The sequence below is a fragment of the Carcharodon carcharias genome, chromosome 2, assembly GCF_017639515.1.
Source record: "Carcharodon carcharias isolate sCarCar2 chromosome 2, sCarCar2.pri, whole genome shotgun sequence".
NCBI lineage: Eukaryota > Metazoa > Chordata > Chondrichthyes > Lamniformes > Lamnidae > Carcharodon > Carcharodon carcharias.
The window spans coordinates 205,613,720-205,634,982 of NC_054468.1; the positions used below are offsets into that span (position 1 = coordinate 205,613,720).

The 21,263-nt window shown below is 41.7% G+C and overlaps 1 protein-coding gene across 9 annotated transcripts in view; it reads left to right on the forward strand.

The window, feature by feature from the left end:
• Positions 1-21,263, forward strand: part of LOC121272215 (tetratricopeptide repeat protein 7A-like) — a 319,628-nt gene that overhangs the window by 62,053 nt on the left and 236,312 nt on the right. For all 9 annotated transcript variants that reach the window (XM_041178745.1, XM_041178766.1, XM_041178758.1 and 6 more), the window contains 2 exons: positions 10,770-10,848; positions 15,340-15,500. In XM_041178745.1, coding sequence (XP_041034679.1) covers positions 10,770-10,848; positions 15,340-15,500 — 240 coding nt within the window. The remainder of the gene's footprint in view (positions 1-10,769; positions 10,849-15,339; positions 15,501-21,263) is intronic.

Sequence of the window (21,263 nt, forward strand, 5' to 3'; positions counted from 1 at the left end):
CCCATTGCTTCTTGAATGGGGGATTTTAGAGTTTCTCTGGTTGGATGATTGAAAGCAGGCTGAATGGCCTTTTTCATCTGTAAGCATGTAACTAGATTGTAGAAGCTGGAGTTCTTCTCCTTAGAGAAGGAAAGTTTGAAAGGAGATTTGATAGAGGCGCTCAAACTATGAGAGTCTAGAAAGATTGGGTAAAGAGAAACCCTTCCTATTGGCGGAAGGGTCGAGAACTGGAGAAACAGATTTAAGGTAGTTGGCAAAAGAAACAATGGCAACATGTAGAAAAACTTTTTAATGTAGTCAGTGGTTACAATTTGAAATGCATTGCCTGAGAGAGTAATGGAGGAAGATTTAATTGCGACTTTCATAAGGAAATTGGGCAAGCACTTGAGTGGGAAAAAATGCAGGAATACAGGGAAAGGGCAGGGGAGTGGGGCTAACTGAATTTCCTTGTAGAGAGCCGGCATGAATTCGACAGGCTGAATGGTTTCCCCCTGTGCTGTAACCATTCTATGATTCAATGCTTATTGTTTTGAAAAAAAAAATTCTCAGCACTTCCAGGTTCCGTCATTCCTACTGCAATTCTAACAAGCCATGGAAACATCCTTCCCAGTGCTACCAAAATCCATTATTCTCTTACTTCCCAATATCACCACACAATTGGTATCAGTCTGTAACTTTGTGCTTTAATCGATAATATTTAAATAAGGAGGTGAAACTACATACAATCACGTTTATTCATTTAGGATTATCTCAGAAAGGTGGACAGAGTTGATTAATTTAGTTCTGAAAATGAGTAAAATTCTCAATAATAAAAGTTTTTCGTAGTTACTTATTGTAACGCAGTAGTCCTGATACTGCAGCATGCATAACATGACATAGCATTCCCACTGTTATAAAACAGTTGTCCCCCAACACACCAGGAGCAACACCATGGGAAATTCATTAATGCCTATTGATGTCTAATTCTCTTTTAAAAGAATTTATGGACTTGCTTCAACTACAGCTTGTGGTAAAGATTCCACATTCTAACCACATATAGTGTTAGGATTTTTTAAACCTCCCCTTTAATTCTTTCCCTGATGGCAAAAGCTCTTTGTACCTTCAGATGAGATATCTATGTTTGGTGCGAACAGGTCAACATTGCATTTTTATCAACTGTCCAATAATGCTAAAGCAGTAAAATTTGATCATTATTTAGCAGCATAGAAACAAGGAAGAAGTTTGTAATGTCATTCTTCCTTCCAAATTCTTTAAAACTACAGTAATTCCTGGCTTAATATTGTATTTGCAATTCTGAAAAGTGCAACTTTAAATGAAATGTTAAGTGAATCAGATTTTCCCATTACAGTCAATGTAAAAGTCTTCTTTAGGTTTTATAGAGCCTTTCCTGTCAGAAAAAAAACATAAAATGTTATACGCTGTAAGTTTAAATACTGTATTTTGCTAAATTGCCACATTTGTAAACAAAATAACTTCTAAAATGAAATAAGTTTTAAAATATAAAAGGAGTATTCTAAGTCGTTCTACTTACCTTCTGCTTGCTGCCATTCCTGCTCACTGCCTCCCCTGCTTCTCATCTCTCCTCTTCACTCTGTCTCCTGCTCCCTCACCCTCCGGCTTGTTAGCAGTCATGAGTCCTGACCCTCCCGCTGACAGATCCTTCCATTCCCCGACCCTCCTGGTTGCTGCCAGCTCTCCCGTTGGCCAACCCTCCCACTCGCCACTTCCCTCTCCCGAACTCTCACTGTGAGTGTAGACTCAGGAGCTGAGCAGCAAGAGGCAGGGAGAAACCTAGTGAGTGAGAGCAACTTCGAGTTGCAGGATCGTGGAGATAAGCCCCAAGTTGGAGAGTCAGCGAGTGGGAGGGTCAGCCAGTGGGAGGATCAGTGGCGAACGGGGGGTGGGGTGGATGGTGTGTGTCAGGGAGTGGGAGAGGCTGCTCCAAAATGGCACTGATTAGGTCACATGACACTACATTACACTCAGCATGAAACAGCATTAATGTGAATCCACAGTGCTAAATGTGAAACAAAAACAGAAATACCTGGAAAAGCTCAGCAGGTCTGGCAGCATCGGCGGAGAAGAGCAAAGTTGACATTTGCTCTTCTCCGCCGATGCTGCCAGACCTGCTGAGCTTTTCCAGGTATTTTTGTTTTTGTTTTGGTTTTCCAGCATCCGCAGTTTTATGTTTTTATCTCTGTGCTAAATGTGAATGCCGGCCCCATTAAAAGCATGACATTAAATTGAAATGACTTAAAGTGGGGCAACTTAAAGCGAAGACTTACTGTATTTTCCTCATGTGTCATATGTAAATGCAGTGAACATTTAAATCTTCACCACTTACTTAACTACACATATTTAAAATGCCATGAATGGTACAACACTTAATAAAGTGAGAACATTTGGGAGATATGTCACTCTTTTTACTTGTAATGCTAGGGGTTCTGGCATGTAGGCTATACAGAATGGTAAAGCACAATTTACCATATTTTGACTTCTTGATATGTAGTTAGGAAGAAGGAAATTCGGTTTAATAATAACATGGTCCAATGTGAAACTGAGCCTTACAAGCTTGGCAGTTTGAGTCTGAGCCCTGATTTTTGCATAACTCATTGGTGTTTGCTGGATACCAGGAGGGACTTTGTAATTGGTGTCAAATGTCTGGGGTATAAAGGGGAGAGTTCTCGATCCTCTTCCATTTTAGTACCCTTGCTAGAAAGTTAGGAGAGAACTCGATCGGGCTGTGGCATGATGCTCACAAGACAAAGAAGTCTGCCGATGCACCCTGTCTTGATTGAAACTGAAAACTGGCCATTTGGACTAGATGCTGGAGGATTGTCAGTTCTCTTGGAATTGTACTGTAGCATGAATCACCACCTTCAGTAGGAAGGGTGAAAAGATTTGAAACATGAAAAGACATTGGCAAGTAACTTGCAGTCAAAATAACGATGAAGCTAATGGCACTCACCATTATTTGTGCACAGATGTTACAACAACTTCAGATGAAGGGGAAGTTTGGAAAATTAGGTGCTAAGGGTTAATTACTGCCAGTGAAGCTCTCTGGTACTGAAAATCAACTATTCCAAGTATGGGATATCAATCTTTCATGCTTTAATTGTTGTTGGGGATTGCTAAAATGTAACATCTAAAATGTTATTTTGCCTTTTCCTTTCTCTCTCTCTCACCTAATAAGTCTTTCTTTCCCTCCCTCTTTCTCTTTCTGATTCGATATTAAATTCACCCATTCAAATTTACACTTCTGCACTTGTCTGGTTAATCTGATTGGTTAAAAAGTTAGAGTTGCTTGCCCTGTCCCAGATGCCCAATTCTTCTCGCTGCAACTTTAGACTGTAACTTAATCACTTTGTTTTTTTAAAATTCATTTATGGGATGTGGGTGTCACTGGCTAGGCCAGCATTTATTGTCCATCACTAATTGTCCTTGAGAAGGTGATGGTGAGCTGCCTTCTTGAACTGCTGTAGTCCAAGTGGTGTAGGTACACCCACAGTGCTGTTAGTGAGGGAGTTCCAGGATTTTGACCCAGCGACAGTGAAGGAATGGCGATTTATTTCCAAGTCAGGATGGTGAGTGACTTGGAAGGGAGCTTCCAGGTGGTGGTGTTCTCATATATCTGCTGCCCTTGTTCTTCTAGATGATAGCGGTCATGGGTTTGCAAGGTGCTGACTAAGGACCCTTGGTGAGTTTCTGCAGTCCATTTTGTAGATGGTACACACTGATGCCACTGTTCGTCGGTGGTGAAGGAAGTGAATGTTTGTGGAATGGGTGCCAATCAAGCGGGCTGCTTTGTCCTGCATGGTGTCAAGCTTCTTGTATTGTTGGAGTTGCACTCATCCAGGCACATGGAGAGTATTCCATCACACATCTGACTTGTGCCTTGTGGACAGGCTTTGGGGAGTCGGAAGTGAGTTACTAGCCTCAGGATCTTAGCCTCTGACCTGCTCTTGTAGCCACTGTATTTATATGGTAGTCCAGTTCAGTTTCTGGTCAATGGTAACCCCCAGGATGTTGATAGCAGGAGATTCAGCAATGATAATGCCATTGCATGTCTCTTCAAGCTTGAAGAGGTAAAACCAATAGAACCATTGTAGGGGAGTTTGCAGCAGTACAAATAGGAAACAGTTTGAAAATAAATCATTGGGATACCAAAAATGTTATAAGCGCAAATCTGCACTTAAAAATTTTCTCAAAAATTGAGGAAGTAGTACTTTAATTGGATAGAGCCAATGGGTGAATCAGCTGGTCACCTTTCCTGGTATTTCACAGAGCTGCAAAAACAGATTGCTCACCTAAGGAATGGTTTGCAATGTGTCTTAGAATCCAAAGGGTAGATAAAGACATTGATATGGAATAGTACAATTTTAGAGGAAGTGCAGAAACAGGTAGACCTGTGAGAGTATGTACACAATGCTTTGAAGGTGCCAGGATAAAGTTGAAAAGGCTGTTAAAAGCAACTGGCACCTTGCTTTTATATATAGAGGCATAGAGTACAAAAAAAAGGAAATTATGCTATTTTTTTATAAATCACTAATTAGGCCCCAGCTGGATTGTTGTGTCCAGTTCTGTTTACCATATATGGGGAAGGATGTTGACCTCTTGGGCTGGATTTTCGCGTTGGGGACAAGAAACAGGACTCCGTTCTGTTTTGGGGTCATGAATCTGCCCCCAGGCCCTGTCACCCTTTTGGATTATCATGGAGACTTGGGGACAAGATCTCTGCTCACATGGCACACAGACCCTTGAAGCTGGAAGGCCAGTTTGACAGGAGCAGCTGGCTGCAATACAGAGTAAGTAATTGAGAGGGCACTTCATATTGAAGGTACCCTCTCAACAACTTTAAAAAAAAAGTTTAAATAAAAAACATAGAGCAGCCGGGCCACCACTTGGGTGGGGGTGGTGGGGTGATGCAAGCTGGGGGCAGGGATCAGGCTGGTGGTGAATCCTGTGCAGTGCTCTTTGGCTGCACCCAGAGTCAGGCAGACAGGAACAGCCTTGAGGCCTGCCTGGTGTGCTGGCCACCCCAGCCTGTGGCTTGGTGCCTGACTCCAGGCAGGTAAACTACGCCCTCTATTGGTTTGGGAAACTGGAGGCTGACTGGAAAATTCCTTTGTCAAAATAGCTGTCACCGTGTGTAGCTTTGGCAAACCGGCATGCCGACCGGTGCCATTTTTGGGCCCCATTTCCACCCCTTGGAAAGGATGCAGAGGAGATGTATGGGAATGCCCGCAAGGATGCAAGATTTCAGTTATGTGGTGATTAGAGGAGCTGGGTTTGTTGTCTTTAGAGCAGAGAAAGTGAAGGTGAGATTTATTAGAGGTGATCAAAATCATGAAGTGTTTTGATAGAGCAAGGAGAACTGTTCCATAAGAATGTACAAAATAGGAGCAGGGGAAGATCATACAGTCAGCTGAGCCTTCTCTGCCATTCAATACCCTGGCTGACCTTGGGCTTCAGCTCCACTTTCCTGCCCACTCCCCAAATTCCTCCATTCCCTAAGCGACCAAAAATCTATCTCAGCCTTAAATCTATTCAATTATGGTACATCCACAACCCTCTGGGGTAGAGAATTCCAAAGGTTCACAATCCTTTGAGTGAAGAACTTTCTCCTCATCTCAACCGTATATGATTGGTCCCTAATGCTGAAACTGTGCCCCCTTGTTCTAGATTCCCAAGCCAAGAGAGAGAACATCTCAGTATAAACCATGTCAAGCCACTTCAGAATCTTGAATGTTTTAATGAAATCCCCTCTCATTCTTCTTAACTCCAGAGAATAGAGACCCAATTTACTCAACCTCCCATCACAGGACAACCCTCTCATCCCAGGGACCAACCTGGTGAACCTTCATTATAATGTCTCCAATGCAAGTATATCCTTCCTTAACTATGGAGACCAACATTACACACGGTATTCTAGGTGCGGTCTCAGCAAAGCCCTGTACAATTATAGCAAGACTTTATTATTTTTGTACTCCAATCCCCTTGCAATAAAAGCCAACATGCCATTTGCTTTCCTAAGTACTTGCTGTATTTGCATGCCAACTTTTTGTGTTCCTTGTACGGGTGCACCCAAATCTCTTTGAACATCGACATTTACAAGTTTCGTGCCTTTTAAAAAATATTCTGCTTTTCTATTCTTACAACCAAAGTGAATAACCTCACACTTCCAACATTATGCTCCATCTTCTGCCTTGTTGCCACCCATTTAACCTAAGGTTGCAGTCTCTTTGTGTCCTCCTCACAGCTTGCATTCCTACCTAGTTTTGTGCCCTTTGCCTAAGTCATTAATATAGATTGTAAATAGCTGAGGCTCCAGCACTGATCCCTGCAGCACTCCACTAGTCACAGCCTGCCAACTTGAAAATGCCCCATTTATCCCTACTTTCTGCCGCCTGTCCATTAACAGATCCCCTATGCATTCTAATATATCACCCCCAACTCCATGAGTCCTTACCTTGTGTATTAAACTTCCGTGTGGCACCTTATTGAACCATTTGGAAATGGGAGTATACTACATCTATTGATTCCCCTTTATCTGCCCTTGTAGTTACATCCTCAAGAAAAACTCCAATAACTTTGTCAAAGAGGATTTCCCTTTTGTAAAGCCATGTTGACTTGTTCTAATCACACTATGCTTTTCTAAGTGTATTGTTGAGACTTCCTTAATAATAGATTCCAGCACTTTCCCGATGACTGATGTCAGGCTAACTGGCCTGTAGTTCCCTGTGTTCTGTCTCCCTACTTTCTTGAATAGCGGTGTTACATTTGCTAACTTCCAATCTGTTGGGAGTATCCCTGAATCTGGGGAATTTTGGAAAATCGTGGCCAGCATGTCTAGCATCTCTGCAGCTATCTCTCTTAGAACCCTAAAATGTAGGGGTCATCAGGTCCTGGGGATTTGTCAGATTTTAGTTCCTTGAGTTTCTCCAGTAGTTTTTCTCTGTTGATATTAATTTCCTTAATTTCCTCACTCTCTTTAGCAGCCAGGTTATCCTCTATTCTGGTATGTAACTTGTGTCTTCTCCTGTGAAGACAGACTCAAAATACTTATTCAATGCCTCTGCCATTTCCTCATTACCCATGAGAATTTCTCCTCCGTCTGCTTCTAAGGGGCCAACATTTACTTTAGTTACTCTCTTCCATTTTCTATACTTGTAAAAGTTCTTACAATCTGTTTTTACATTCCTGCCTAATTTACTTATTCTATTTTTTCCCTTTTTGATCAACTTTTTGTTGGCTCTTTGCTGGTTTCTAAAACATTCCCAATCCTCAGACTTTCTACTATTCTTTACAACCTTATAAGCCTCTTCTTTTAATCTCATAGTATCCTTAGCCTCTGGAACAGAAGGGGACAATAACCAGAGGGCATGAATTTAAGATAATTGTCAAAAGACACAGATAGTCATTTGGTAGTACAGAACTTGAGTATTGCTGATAAAAGAGACATATTGAAGCTTTTCATCATGCACTCAACAGGACACTTTGCAAGAATACCAATATAAGGGAAAAACAACAATTTATGCTGTATGAGAAGAGAGTGCTGATTGGTTCACAAGTGGACTCTGCTTGTAGAGGTGTTGCCATTGGGATTGCATCAGTGATAGTGACTGACAGTTAACTGCCAAGCATTGCTTGAAATTTAAACCAGGCAGCTTGACTCTGATTGGTCAATGCATTGCCCTGAGGAATGAGTCAGCAAATGCTGTCACTTATTTTGTTTAGCTGAAACAGGTGCAAGTGTGCACGTGTTCTTTCTGCCTGCAAAGAACAGCTCCCTGTATATTAATTTATGCAGTTTCCAGTACACTTAAATGCTACACACTGCGAGCCCAACTGACAATCTTAAATTGGCTGTCAGTGTAATTATTAGCACACTGTGGATTATTTAGCAAATGTTGTGCAATAGCGGAATCACATCTAATGTTGGACACTTTGTTTTGAGCTTTGCAAGCATGGGCTGGTTGCGTACAGCTTGTACCCTGCCTGTTGCGAGCAGCGGCTGTGGCATGCTGTTTGATACGATCCGGCAGGCTTTGAGACATATGGCCCACACTTGCACTGAATTTCATATACCACATTACTCATTTGTGTGATAGGCAGAATGTCCTTTTGGCCTGATGGGCAGCCTCCTGTTAGTGGTGAATACCACTCGTGTTGCTACAGCATAGTAACAGTGTTAAACAGCTAATTTCACCTGTTGTTCAAATTCTTTGAGATATCTTGCCCTTCCAGGGTAATCTGAGATAGACTGGGCACTTTTCAGCACTGAAAGTGATGGCCTTAGGCCCATTCATGAGTTTGCACAAAAAAGTATAAATTGTTTTTTCTCCTTATATTGGTGTTCTTGCAGTGTCCTGATGAGTGCAAGACAAAAAGCTTTGACATGTCTCTTTTTTCAGCAATACAAAAGAAACAAGAGGAAGATGAGAATTGTTTTAATGCACCGAATTGTTATGATCTGGAATGCAACGCCTAAGGAGTGGTGGAAGCGGATGCAACAGTAACTTTCTAAAGGGAATTGGATAAGCACTGAAAAGGGAAAATTTACATGGGGCTATGTGAAAAGAGCAAGGAAGTGAGACTAATTGGATATTTCTTTCAAAGAGATAGCATTGACCGAATGACCACCTTTTCTGCTGCATCATTCAATGAAACCATTATTCTAATTGTGCTAATATACCCTAAATATGGACAGAACTTGTGGATTGCTACAAATATACTCATGTCCATATCATGAACAGCACCTATAATGAAGTGTGTTGAAATGGTTGTTGATAAATTCTAAGGGTGACTTAAGTAAATATTTAATATTTACACTGTTAATTGAGTGCCAAATGACTAGTAGGTAAACATGAGTTTGTGGTTTTATACTGATGTCCTAAATACTTTATTGGGTGAGTATTGTATCACTTAAACTTACTCGCTTAGTTAAACAAGCTATCAGTAAATGGCCTCACAAATGCTGCAAGTGGCTCCTGTGTGCATCATATATTGACAGTTTCAAGAGGCATTCAGATTGGTTTCTAGAGAGAGTGAAGGAGGGATAGGTCAGGAACTAATTTCTTCTGCCATATAGCTTTTTTCTGTTCTTACCTGTATTTGTGTTCTTGTGTAAATGCTTATATATGAGAACATCTTTCACTCTGTAGATCACCTAGTAACTCAGAGTTGAATTTGTTTTGAGTAGATTAGCACCAGAGGATAGGAGTGTACTCAGCATTCATTAGTTGCAGAGTATTCAGCATTCACATTGAGGATACCCACCATCGTGTTGTGTGGCTGTACCGCTTTGCTAAATGGGATTGATTTCGAACAGATCTAGCAGCTCAAAACTGGGTATCCATAAGGTGCTGTGGACTATCAGCAGCAGCAGAGTTGTATGCAATCTGTAATCACATGGCCTGGAAAATCCTCCACTCTACCATTGACCATCAAGCCGGGGGATCAACCCTGGTTTAATGAAGAGTGCAGGAGGGCATGCCAGGAGCAGTACCAGGCATTCCTAAATATGAGGTGTCAACTTGATGAAGTTACAGCACAGGACTACTTTCATGTGAAACAGTGAAAGCAGCATGCGATAGACAGAACTAAGTGATCCCACAAGCAATAGACCAGATTTAAGCTCTGTAGTCTTGCCATATCCAGTTGTGATTGGTGTTAGACAATTAAGCAACCAACTGGAGGAGTAGGCTCCACAAATATCACCATGCTCAATGAGGGGGGAAGCCTAGGAGTGCAAAAGACCAGGCTGAAGCATTTCCAATAATCTTCAATGAGAAGTGCCAAATGGAAGATCCATCTTTGCCTCCTGCCTAGAACCCAGGATCACAGATGCCAGTCTTCAGCCAATTCAATTCAATTCAGTTCCATGTGATATCAAGAAACAGCTGAAGGTACTGGATACTGCAAAAGCTATGGACCCTGACAACATTCCGGCAATAATACTGAAGACTTGTGCTCCAGAACTAGCTGCGCCCTTCGCCAAGCTGTTCCTGGCATCTACCCACTAATGTGGAAAATTGCCCAGGTACGTCCTGTCCACAAAAAACGGGACAAATCCAACCTGGCCAATTATTGGCCCATCAGTTTACTCTTAAACATAAACAAAGTGATGGAGTGGGTCATCAACAGTGCTATCAAGTGACACTTAGACAGCAATAACCTGCTCACTGACTCTCAGTTTGGGTTCCGTCAGGGCTACTCGGCTCCTGACCTCGTTACAACTTCTTTCTAAACATGGACATGAGAATTGAACTCAAGATACGAGGTGGAATTGACTGCTGTTGACATCAAGGCAGCATTTGATCGAGTGTGGCATCAAGGAGCCCTAGCAGTCATGAGGTGTACCTTTATTAAAGTGACAACAATTCCTTGACTTGGGTAATAGTAACTGAATCTTTACAGTTAAAAATCTATGAGGGGATTTTGCCAGTAAGGTAGTTTAATTGTGTAATTTTGACCAAGCATGTTATTTTTGGGGTGGTTGTTCTGTAAGACTGTTTAACTGTGTAACTTCTATCTTGTGTGCTTAAAGTTTTTTTTTCTTTTTAATAAATCTTTTAATTTTTAAAATTCTAAAGGTGTTACTGGAGTACTGTGCTTTTGAGGTCAGTAGCTGTTCCTCCTCAATTTCACAATAAAAAAAATAGCTTATGATCAGTGAGATAGACTTCACTCGGGCCTGGCTTGCTCAGCAATAACATCAGCTGTGGTCGTAACAACTGCAACACATCTCTTGTGTTTCTTTCTCACAGGAACATAGTCAAGGGAGTAAAACGAATTCGGGAAACACTAAGAGCTGTAGAAACGAGAGCCACACAGAATTTCAGAATGGTAAGACTGAAAGACAATTTTTAAAATTTTTATTTCTGAAGCAGTTGAACATATTGAGCGCATTCTTTAAGATGAAAAGCAAGGGCCAAGTCTGTGCACCTCCACACTGACAGATACGCTAACTCAACTCTCCACAGCAACCTGCCAGCTTTGGACATTGTGCAATATCCCTAGCTCCTCACACAATGTTCCATTTGGCATTACTAGGCTGATTAATTTATGTCACACAAAAACCCTTAGTATGGAGTTGATGATGCATGGTGCAGCCTGAAGCTCAATGTCATCATGTTGTATGTCTGGCTATGCCCATGAGGTGGAGTAATGATTCTTCAATAATGTTTATGAAAGCTTGTATTAGCTACAAGTTGAAGTAATACATGTTGATCAGGCAGCCTCAACTGCCAGGAGGTGATGAGTGTACGAGGAATCGACTATCAGCTGGAATAGCTTCATAAGGGTATACAGATTTTTCTCATAAATTTCAATGGAATTTCACGTGGCCTCGTACTCATTTACAAAACCAGTAGCTTCTTGTTATTTATATAGTTTTAAATTCCTGAGAGGCTTGGTTACAGTGGATTCAGTAAAATCATTCAGTGCGTAGATAGTGACGTGTTAGAGCTTGAGATCTGAGTTCATATGCAGCCTTCTTCTGATTGGGTGCTAATGATGTAACAGTAAAGTGGGGCTAATTTTATACACTGCCAAAGAGACATTGATGTGGTCATTATGGCTCAATGTATCTGCAGTTTTCTGTACTCCTCTGAGTATCTTAAATGAATACTTATAATATATGTGTAGCTATGACACTGAATTAATTTAGAACTTACATTTTACTCTTCCTGCCTTTTTTCTTTTCAAGGGAAATCATAAAGTAGTCAAGAACAGGAATTGAAATTCAGTGTAACGCAAATTTAAAGGGTTTTATTCGTGCTGATGATCAAGTCTAATACTCCCTCGTTCCAGTAGGTGGTGTTAGCAAGATGTTCCTTAACCCCATCTATTGTGTAAATCTCCGTGTGTAAGTCAACCCGACATAAAAGATAATCCTGTTTCTCCGGCCCCAAAAATCACATTTTTGCATGTACTTGGTGTATAAGTCAATCCTTTTCGGCCACAACATGCTATACTCACGATAGTAGTCAGCCTCAATTTTTCACCCTATAAATGTATGTTTTACTCACTAGTGCCTGATAACTGGGTGTTAGGGATCAGGCAGGCGATATGGACTGCGTTGTGAAGATGTGTGGGAGTTTAAGACACGCCCACCCTTTGCAATGGATGTCAGAGACATTTCAAAATGTTGACACCCACATCAGTGGCTCACTTTCAAACTTGGTGTATAGGTCAAGTCAACTCCCATTTTTAGAGAGCTTTTTTCCGAGGCTTCCAAGGTCGACTTATGTGCTGACATATAGAGTAATCATTTATTTTCTGTCGTTAACGTGTAAATTTTTATTTTCAACCTAGTCAAGTTTGAAATTTTGTTTGATTATCTTCAAGGAGAAGATTCCATTTTCCTTCCTTCCAGGTCTTACCAGTGGTTATTTCTGTTTGTCAGAAGAATAATTAGATTTTTAAAGAACCTTTTTTAACTACTTCTTTCCTGAATGTGCTACAGTATGGCCCATGACCCCATGAGTGTTGGCCACACTCTAGTAGCTCACCCAAGTGATTATTTTTCAATTGTAAGCTTAGACAGTTTTATTTGTTGGGTTATTTAAATCTGGAGATTGGAAAAACACAACAGCAAAACCTGATCTATGCTCTGTTGACATGAGTACTTTCTAGAAGGAGTCACTAGACAGGGATCAGGAATGAAATCTGTAGCATTCTCCAGCAGCTCTAAGAAAGCCAATTTCTATCAGCTCAGCTACCACTTCATATGAGATCACAGAAATTGATACAGACTCATAACATTATAGATAAAAACAAAAAAACTGCGGATGCTGGAAATCCAAAACAAAAACAGAATTACCTGGAAAAACTCAGCAGGTCTGGCAGCATTGAACTCGAACTCAAGTTCTGTCGAAGGGTCATGAGGACTCGAAACGTCAACTCTTTTCTTCTCCGCCGATGCTGCCAGATCTGCTGAGTTTTTCCAGGTAATTCTGTTTTTGTGCTCATAACATTATAGGCTTTCTCTTCCTCAGTACTGTACCTGGAGCCCTCTTGTTAATGGAGTGGATTCTGGCCATTGCATACTCTACATGGGGATAGTCCTGAGAACAGAGTTCCTGCATACAGTATATGAGACTCCAAGATAGGGACAGTGGTGAAAGGGGAAAAAAATGAGGGGGAACAAATGGATGGCAATGAAGGTGAGAGGGAAAGGGGGCAATCTGGAAGCAGCACTTTAGAAAGCACCCAGGAAAGGGCAGCAGATTTCCTTCCTGAGGGACATTAGTGAACACGATGGGTTTTTACAACAATTGACAGTAGTTTCATGGTCATCATTAGATTTTTAATTCCAGAGTCTTATTAGATTCACATTTCCATCTGCCGTGGCAGGATTCGAACCCGGGCCCCCAGAGCATTATTCTGGGTCTCTGGATTACTAGTCCAACAACAACACCACCACGCTTTCACCTCCCCAGTTTGAAGCACTTTGACATTTTTTCTTTTAGTTAAAGTTGCTCTTATAAATGCAAGTTGCCATTCGGAGGGGAAGGAGAATTAAAACATTAATGGAGTGGTAAGGAATTGTACCAGGATTATCTGGAGGAAAGAGAGAAGAGTGACAGCATGAATTGAGAAGGGAAATAGTGTCACTTGAGCTAGAGGCAAGAAGATTCAGTTTGAGTGGGGTGGACACACGAAGAATGCCACCTTAAATGAGAGGAAGGGAAAAATAGTCCCAGCTTCAGTAGAAGGGAGTGGAGGAAGAGAACCAATTTGAACTGGCTTGGAGGAGGACAAGAAAGTTTCTGTGAATGGGTGGGAAGCTGGATAAGGTATGTGACTCTGTGATTAAGGACAATTAAGTTAAATGTGAGATTGTGATTGTCAAGGTCAGCTTTAGGAAAATGGTGGTCTAGTTGATCTTTGGAAAATCCAAATGCTCCTTTACTTTTCCTTTTCATTAAGTTAAAATGTAAAGCAATGAATTTTGAATTATAAAATAGTTTGAAATTAAACAGAACTTAGCATTTCTGAAGTAAAAGGTCGATGTTTTCCTCAGATCCACTTCTCCGATTTGTGCTGTAAACTTACGGATTTCCCTTTTAGGCTTTTTTGTCTAATACAATTGAAGAAATGTTGGATATACTTGCAGCTTTAGTTGAAAAGCCCATACATATACTTGCTTTCACTTGTTGTAGGTTTATAATCAGGATTTTTCTTGAATAGCCAGAATTTTGGTGGTTGTGTCAACTTTTTTGAATCTGTTGGGCAACTCTTGCTTGTTTTCTAGTTTGGCTAGTGTAGGACCTTACAAATCGACATGGCTCAGTTTCACCTAGTGTTTCACAGTTAATGGAAAGTTCTTCATGACATTAAATTGGGAAATGGCCATGCCATTCCTGATTACTCACAAAACATTATTTCATTCCATTCTATTTGTACTTTGTGAAAAAAAGAACTTGCATTTATAGAGCAATTATTGTGGCCTCAGGATGTCCCAAAGCCCTTCACAATGAATAAAATACTTCTGAAATGTAGTCACTGTTGTAATGTAGAGACACAGGGCAGTTCATTTGCACATAGCAATGCCCAGAGACAATAGTGAAAAAAATGACCAGTTCATCTCTTCCCGTGATGTTGGTTGAATAATAAATGTTGGGCGAACACTGAGAGATCTCTTGCTCCCCTTTGAATGGTGCAATGGAATCTTTTGCACCCACTTGAAAGAGCAGATGGGCCTGACTTAATCTCTCCTCAGAAGACAGCATAGGACTTGTACAATATGCACTCAAGCCTCGAGTAAGGCGTAAGCCCACAACCTTCTGACTCAGAGGTGAGAGTGCTGCTACTGACAAAACTCTGAACTATAAAGCTTTCAATATATTTTGAAGCTGAGATTATTTGGAAATTACTAATACCTTATAATTGATATAAAAACATAAAATGTCATGGAATTTTAAAAAGCTATTATGCCTATCAGACTTCCTTTTGCATTGATTGGGTATCATGGGTGCTATCCATATTGTTTAAACATCTGAACTAAGTTTTGCAGGATCTTTTCTCCTGACCACAAAATAGTGAAATTCTAGAGCTCCATTATTCAACATCGACTGTTTTTTTTTAATCGCAGGTATTATTTTGGTGGTCACAGTAGCATGGAAAACAAAGTGTTCCACAGGGTATTGGATAGTCTCTTGTCTACTATCATCTTTTAATGTTCAGTTCTGTTCTTAAACATATGTTCATTCAGCCCTCTTTTTAAAGCAATTATAAATGTAGTATTAACTGCTTTTAATGGGGCATTTTTCAATGATTTATGTTGAAAATTGTTGTTTATATTTTAAGCAACTTCATTGTTTTCTTGCTTAGACAATAGCCAAGCAACTGGCTGAGGTGCTTCTGCACAATCTGTGCGAGGACAGTTACTGGAATCCATTTTCAGACCCACCTCCTGATCTGCTCAAAAATGAGGACAGTGGCCCTTTTCTGACCACGCTAACCACCGGTCCTCAACTCTATCAAGGAGACAAGTATGTGATTTTATTTTTGCATAATTTTTTTTTATTCATTTCCAAATTATATGAAACAATACTCATAGATAGAAAGTGCTTGTCATCCCCCATGATAAAGAATGTTAAGATGATTTCATAAGCCATAGGTTAGGTCAAATAAAAGTCACTTTTTCTTTATATCCTCCCACAAAACACACCCACATACAAAAAAAGCTGCAACGGTATCACAAAACCAGATTCTGGTCTCCTTTATGCACATGTATACACAGAATAAAAATACAGCAGGCTAGCTCATTCCTGTTAACAACTTGCTAAACACACTGCAAATAAATAACGTATTTACTCCCATCGTTTTTCTGTTTCCTTTTTTTTTCCACACCTTGCTATAATGGGATAGAAATTCTGCTTCAAAGGAGACGATAACCCTGTTGTACTGGGAGATGTGCATGTGCATTGTGCAATGGAAGGTGTGACTTTGATCAATGAGTGGAACTTTTGTTGTGATCGCCATGAAGCACAAAGGAGGACTGAATAAGGAGATCCCAGGTTCAATCCCTAATCTCTGCTGACCCAGCTGATTTTAGCAACCCACCAACATACATTCTCTAGGCTCCTGTGAAGGAAGGTCATTTGGCTAAGTACTGGACCTTGGTCAATGGAGACAGCAATATGAAAAAATAAAGGAAGATTTTAATTTATATGGTGCCATTCACTGGATCCCAAAGTTATTTACAGCCAGTTGAGCATTTTTGAAGCACAATCGCTGTTGTAATGTAGGGAACATGGCAGCTAATTTGTGCACAACAAACTCCCATAAACAGCATTGTGATAATGACCAGGTAATCCGTTTTTATGATATTGATTGAAGGAAAGATATTGGCCAGGACATGGGGATAACTCTCCTAGTCCTCTTCAAAACTGTACCACGGGATATTTTATGTCCCCCTGAGAGGGTAGGCAGGGCGTCAGTTTATATCTCACCCGAAAGAGAGCACCTCTGACAGTGTCACACTCATAACTAGTGCACTGGAGCGTCAGCCTAGATTTTTGTATTCAAGCCGAGGAATGGAGCTTGAACCTACCTTGTGAGTCAAAGGCACGGGTGCTGTGACTGGCACAGATGTTGGTCATAAGTGGAGGCCAATCTGACACAATGTGCTGGAGTTTCCCTTTAATATTCATTTCTAGTTCTGTATGGAGTGGAGACATGGGGATACAGGAAAGGGGAAAAATATGACAAAATGTAACCACAGAAACAACTGCAGATCGCTGTGAAGAATGTTTCTCATGACAATTAATAAATCCCAAGCCGGGTTATTTTTGAAAATGATGGGATGTAGGTGTTGCTGACAATGCCAGAATTTGTTGCCCATCCCTAATTGCCCTTGAACTTAATGGTTTGCTAGGCCATTTCAGAGGGTAGCTAAGAGTCAATCACGTTGCCGTGGGTCTGGAGTCTGGAGTCATATGTAGGCCAGAACAGGTAAGGACGGAAGATTTCCTTCCCTAAAGGGCATTAGTGAACCAGATGGTTTTTTTTGTGACAATCGATGATCATTTCTCGGTCACCATTACTGAGACTAATTTTATGTTCCAGATTTATTAACTGAATTTACATTCCACCCGCCACCATGGTGGAATTTGAACCCATGTCCCCAGTGTTAAATGTAAATCTGTGGATTAGTTGTTATCTGAATTTTGAGGGGGTTCTCCCACTGCTGCAATCTCAAATATTTCCAAAACAAAAATAAAAATACCTGGAAAAACTCAGCAGGTCTGGTAGCATCTACGGAGAGGAATACAGTTAATGTTTTGAGTCCGTATGACTCTTCAACAGAAATTCTGTTGAAGATTCATATGGACTCGAAACGTTAACAGTGTTCCTTTCCGCAGATGCTGCCAGACCTGCTGAGTTTTTCCAGGTATTTTTATTTTTGTTTTGGATTTCCAGCATCTGCAGTTTTTTGCTTTTATCTCAAATATTTCCATATTGTTTCTACTTACACAGCATATTTCAGCATGTGAAGTGTGGAATGATATTTTCTCATTTTTACATGGAAGTTAATTTGATGTAAGGGATGTTAAGGGTAATTACCATTTTGAACTGTAATTTGCAGTGATTTATGTTAACTTCCCTATTAGTTTAGCAGAAAGCAATAACAGAAGTATGCAGCTTTGATCCCCAGACACATAAACATTAGAAGCTACATTTGTCTAATTCATTGTCTTGTTTTAAACTAGTTGGATTAATTTGACTATTATTAGTTTGTTTTTTGGTTTTGTAAGCTGAGCATTTTTCTCATTATGAATGAGATGAATGTATATTTGCTTACACACTTTATTATCACTCATGGTTCATTCTCCTTTCTTTACCTTTTATATTGCAATGTTCTATGTTATTGCTGTACTTTGATTATTTTGTAAAAAAATCGACGTTGAGGAAGGAGATGGGAGTTCAAGGAATCCCAATTCTTATAGAAATTTACAGAGATTAAAAATTTTACTCGGTGAGTAAATGTACCACTTAGTCTGTTTGAGCCATATAGAGCAGAAGGGAAGTCTTGTGGGGCAGTAATAGCGTCCCTACCTCTGGGCCAGAAACTCCAGGTTCAGGTCCCACTTCAGCACTTGATGGCCATGGAGGGTGTATTCATAATGTGGCTAAACAGGTTGATTAAGATGGAAGAGCTTCCTGATCAGCCATACTGCAGAAGCCAACAGCAAACCACTGCAGTATTTTGCCTTGGACCAATCCAGTGGAAGACCATGGTCACCAATGTCCTCTTTGGTACCTGAAGGAGGAAGAAAGCCGAAAGTCCAGGTTCAGTTTTTTATCTGTGCAGAGTTACTGCATCTCAGCTGGGGCTGCAATTTTGGAATGTGCATGAAGAGAATTTGTAGTCATATTCTATAACTGGCTTCCATTATTTCAAAAAACATACAGGACCAATGTTTCCTCAATCGATTGCTATTGTCTCCTTTTCCATGGGCCATTGTTTTTCTCTGTCTGTTCCTTATGTTTGAGCCTAGACCATGGCCTGAATTTTCACGCCTGTTGGATGCGCGAGTTCAGTGGGCCTGGAAGCGGATGTGGAACCCACTCCGGAGCAACATTGCGTTACGAACATCATTTCACCCTTGCTGGCCAATTAAGGCACATCCAGTGTAGCACATGTCCTTTGAGAGTGCAGCTGGTCCGGGTGGGGGAGAGAGCTCATTGGGCACTGCGTCCCATTGGAATCTTGTGGAGGATTTTAAAAGTTGGCAGCTCCCTGAAGGCAGTTGTCCAGAAAATATTTAATTATTTCTAAAAGTTCCATTCTAATGGGCTCAGCAGCCTGTGGGCATGCCAGGTGGGAAGGAAAGTCCCATGGGCACTGTCTCCCCTGTTTCTCTGAGTGCCTGGAAATGCTGGTGGTGGAAGTAAGTGCCAGGTGGGACATTTTGCTGCCACAGGATGGCAAGAGGAGGCCACTGCATCTCACCAAGAAAACCTGGGCAGAGGTGGCAGCCCGTGTCAGTGGGCATGACATGGTGTGCCGCACATGGGTCCAGTGCCGCAAAAGGTTTAATGATCTTCTGTGTTCGGCAACATATTCATCCTAACACGGTATGAGATGGATGCCCTGGAGCTGCAGTGCCACCTTGGAGCTCGGTCCACCAGTCATGGAGAGGCAGGGGTCTCGGAGGAAGATAGAGTGCAGTGGACAAGAGTGCGAGAGTAGCAAAGTGTGCCCATTGATCCTCCAATCAGTATGGCACCATGATGCAATTCTCCATTATCTCACCAGCCTGCCTAGCATGCATTCTGATTAAGTGATGATTGCTACTATTGACATGTTGTCTTCCTCCCTCATGCGCCATCCTCCAGAGACTTTCAGGACCCTGAAGACCCTCCCTTGACACCTGAGGAGGAGCGGCAGACAGATGCGCCTATGTCACAACCTCTCTTAGAGCCAGGCACCAATGCAGATACAAGCATGTCAGTGGGCATTAGTTTGTCGGGTCTGATGGTGGTGCGCAGTGAGGAGGGCATGGCACTCTCGCGTGGGGAGCTGGTGGAGGCAGAGGGCGCTGGCAGTCGGAGGACTGGACCATGCTGAGTCTGAGGCAGATGATGAGCCTCTGGAGTTGTCAATCAGATATTGGAAGTCCAGAAGGATGCACGGGAAGATCTGGTGGAGATCCCTGAGGTCTGCGTGCCATGGTACAGGAACATATGAATTAGGAGCAGGAGTAGGCCACCCGGCCCCTAGAGCCTGCTCCATCGTTCAATAAGATCATGGTTGATCTGATTGTAACCTCAACCCCACATTCCTGCCTACCCCAGATAACCTTTCTCTTCCTTGTTAATCAAGAATTTATCTAGCTCTGCCTTAAAAATATTCAACGGCTCTGCTTCCTATGCCTTTTGAAGAAGAGAGTTCCAAAGACTCTCAACCCTCTGAGAGAAAAAAATTCTCCTCATCTCTGTCTTAAATGAATGACCCCTTATTTTTAAACAGTGACCCCCAGTTCTAGATTCTCCCACAAGTGGAAACATTTTCTCCACATCCATCCTGTCAAAACCCCTCAGGATCTTAAAGATTTCTATTAAGTTGCCTCTTACTCTTCTAAATTCCAGTGGATACAAGCCTAACCTGAACTGTTTCTAACACATTTACTTATTTCTTTAAATAAGGAGACCAATACTGTACACAATGCTCCAGATGTGGTCTCACCAATGCCCTGTACAACTGAAGCATTACCTCCCTACTTTTGTAATCAATTCTCTTCACAATAAATGATAACATTCTATTAGCTTTCCTAATTACCTGCTGTAGCTGCATACTAACCTTTTGTGATTCATTAACTAGGACATGCAGATCCCTCTGAATCTTAGAGCTTTGCAATTTCTCACCATTTAGATAATAAGCTTTTTTATTCTTCCTGCCAAAATGAACGATTTCCCATTTGCCCATATTATAGTCCATTTGCCAAATCCTTGCCCACTCAATTAACCTATGTAACTTTGTAGCCTCCTTATGCCCTCTTCATGAAGAAGAGTCGTGCGGACTCAACGTTAACTCTGTTTCTCTCTCCACTGATGCTGTCAGACCTGCTGAGTTTTTCCAGAATATTCTGTTTTTATCTACTTTCCTACCTATATTTGTGTCTTGTATCTGTCATGGAGAAGCCCATGTGGAGCATGAGTACTGCATTGATCCTGAGCACCGAGTGCACAGCCTCCTCCATTGAGAGGGTGGCGACTCTCATAGAAAGGCAGCTCCAGGAACAGAATCAGAGGATCCTGGGGTTGCATTCGGACCCGCAAGCCTTCACACAGGCAATGACCTCAGGTGGTCAGTGCCAGTGTGGGAGATGGGTGAGACAGCTGGTCTCTCTGCTGGGTGCCCATCCATCATTGGCAAGCAGGGAGGTCCGAACTGACCTAACACTGGTGGACGAGCTTCCTGTCGTCTGCAGGTTCCCTCTCGGGTTCTCTGGACGATGACAGCTGCTCCTCTGTCCCTCTGCCAGTGACTGTGGCAACTGATGAGGCTGCGACGACTGAGGAGTGCCCAGCCATGGCACTGGACGCACCCTCCCAGGTGGTGGCCACTCAGGCTCAACTGGCCAGAGGACAACTGCCGACGTTATCATCACAGCAGAGTCAGCAGGCTGCTTCAGATGTCGTTGCCGGTGAGGGGCGGGGGCACCAAGACGCAGCACTCGCAAACATAAGTTTAAGGCACAATGAGCACAAGAGGGGTTTTCACGGGTGAGATTATTTCATTTCAT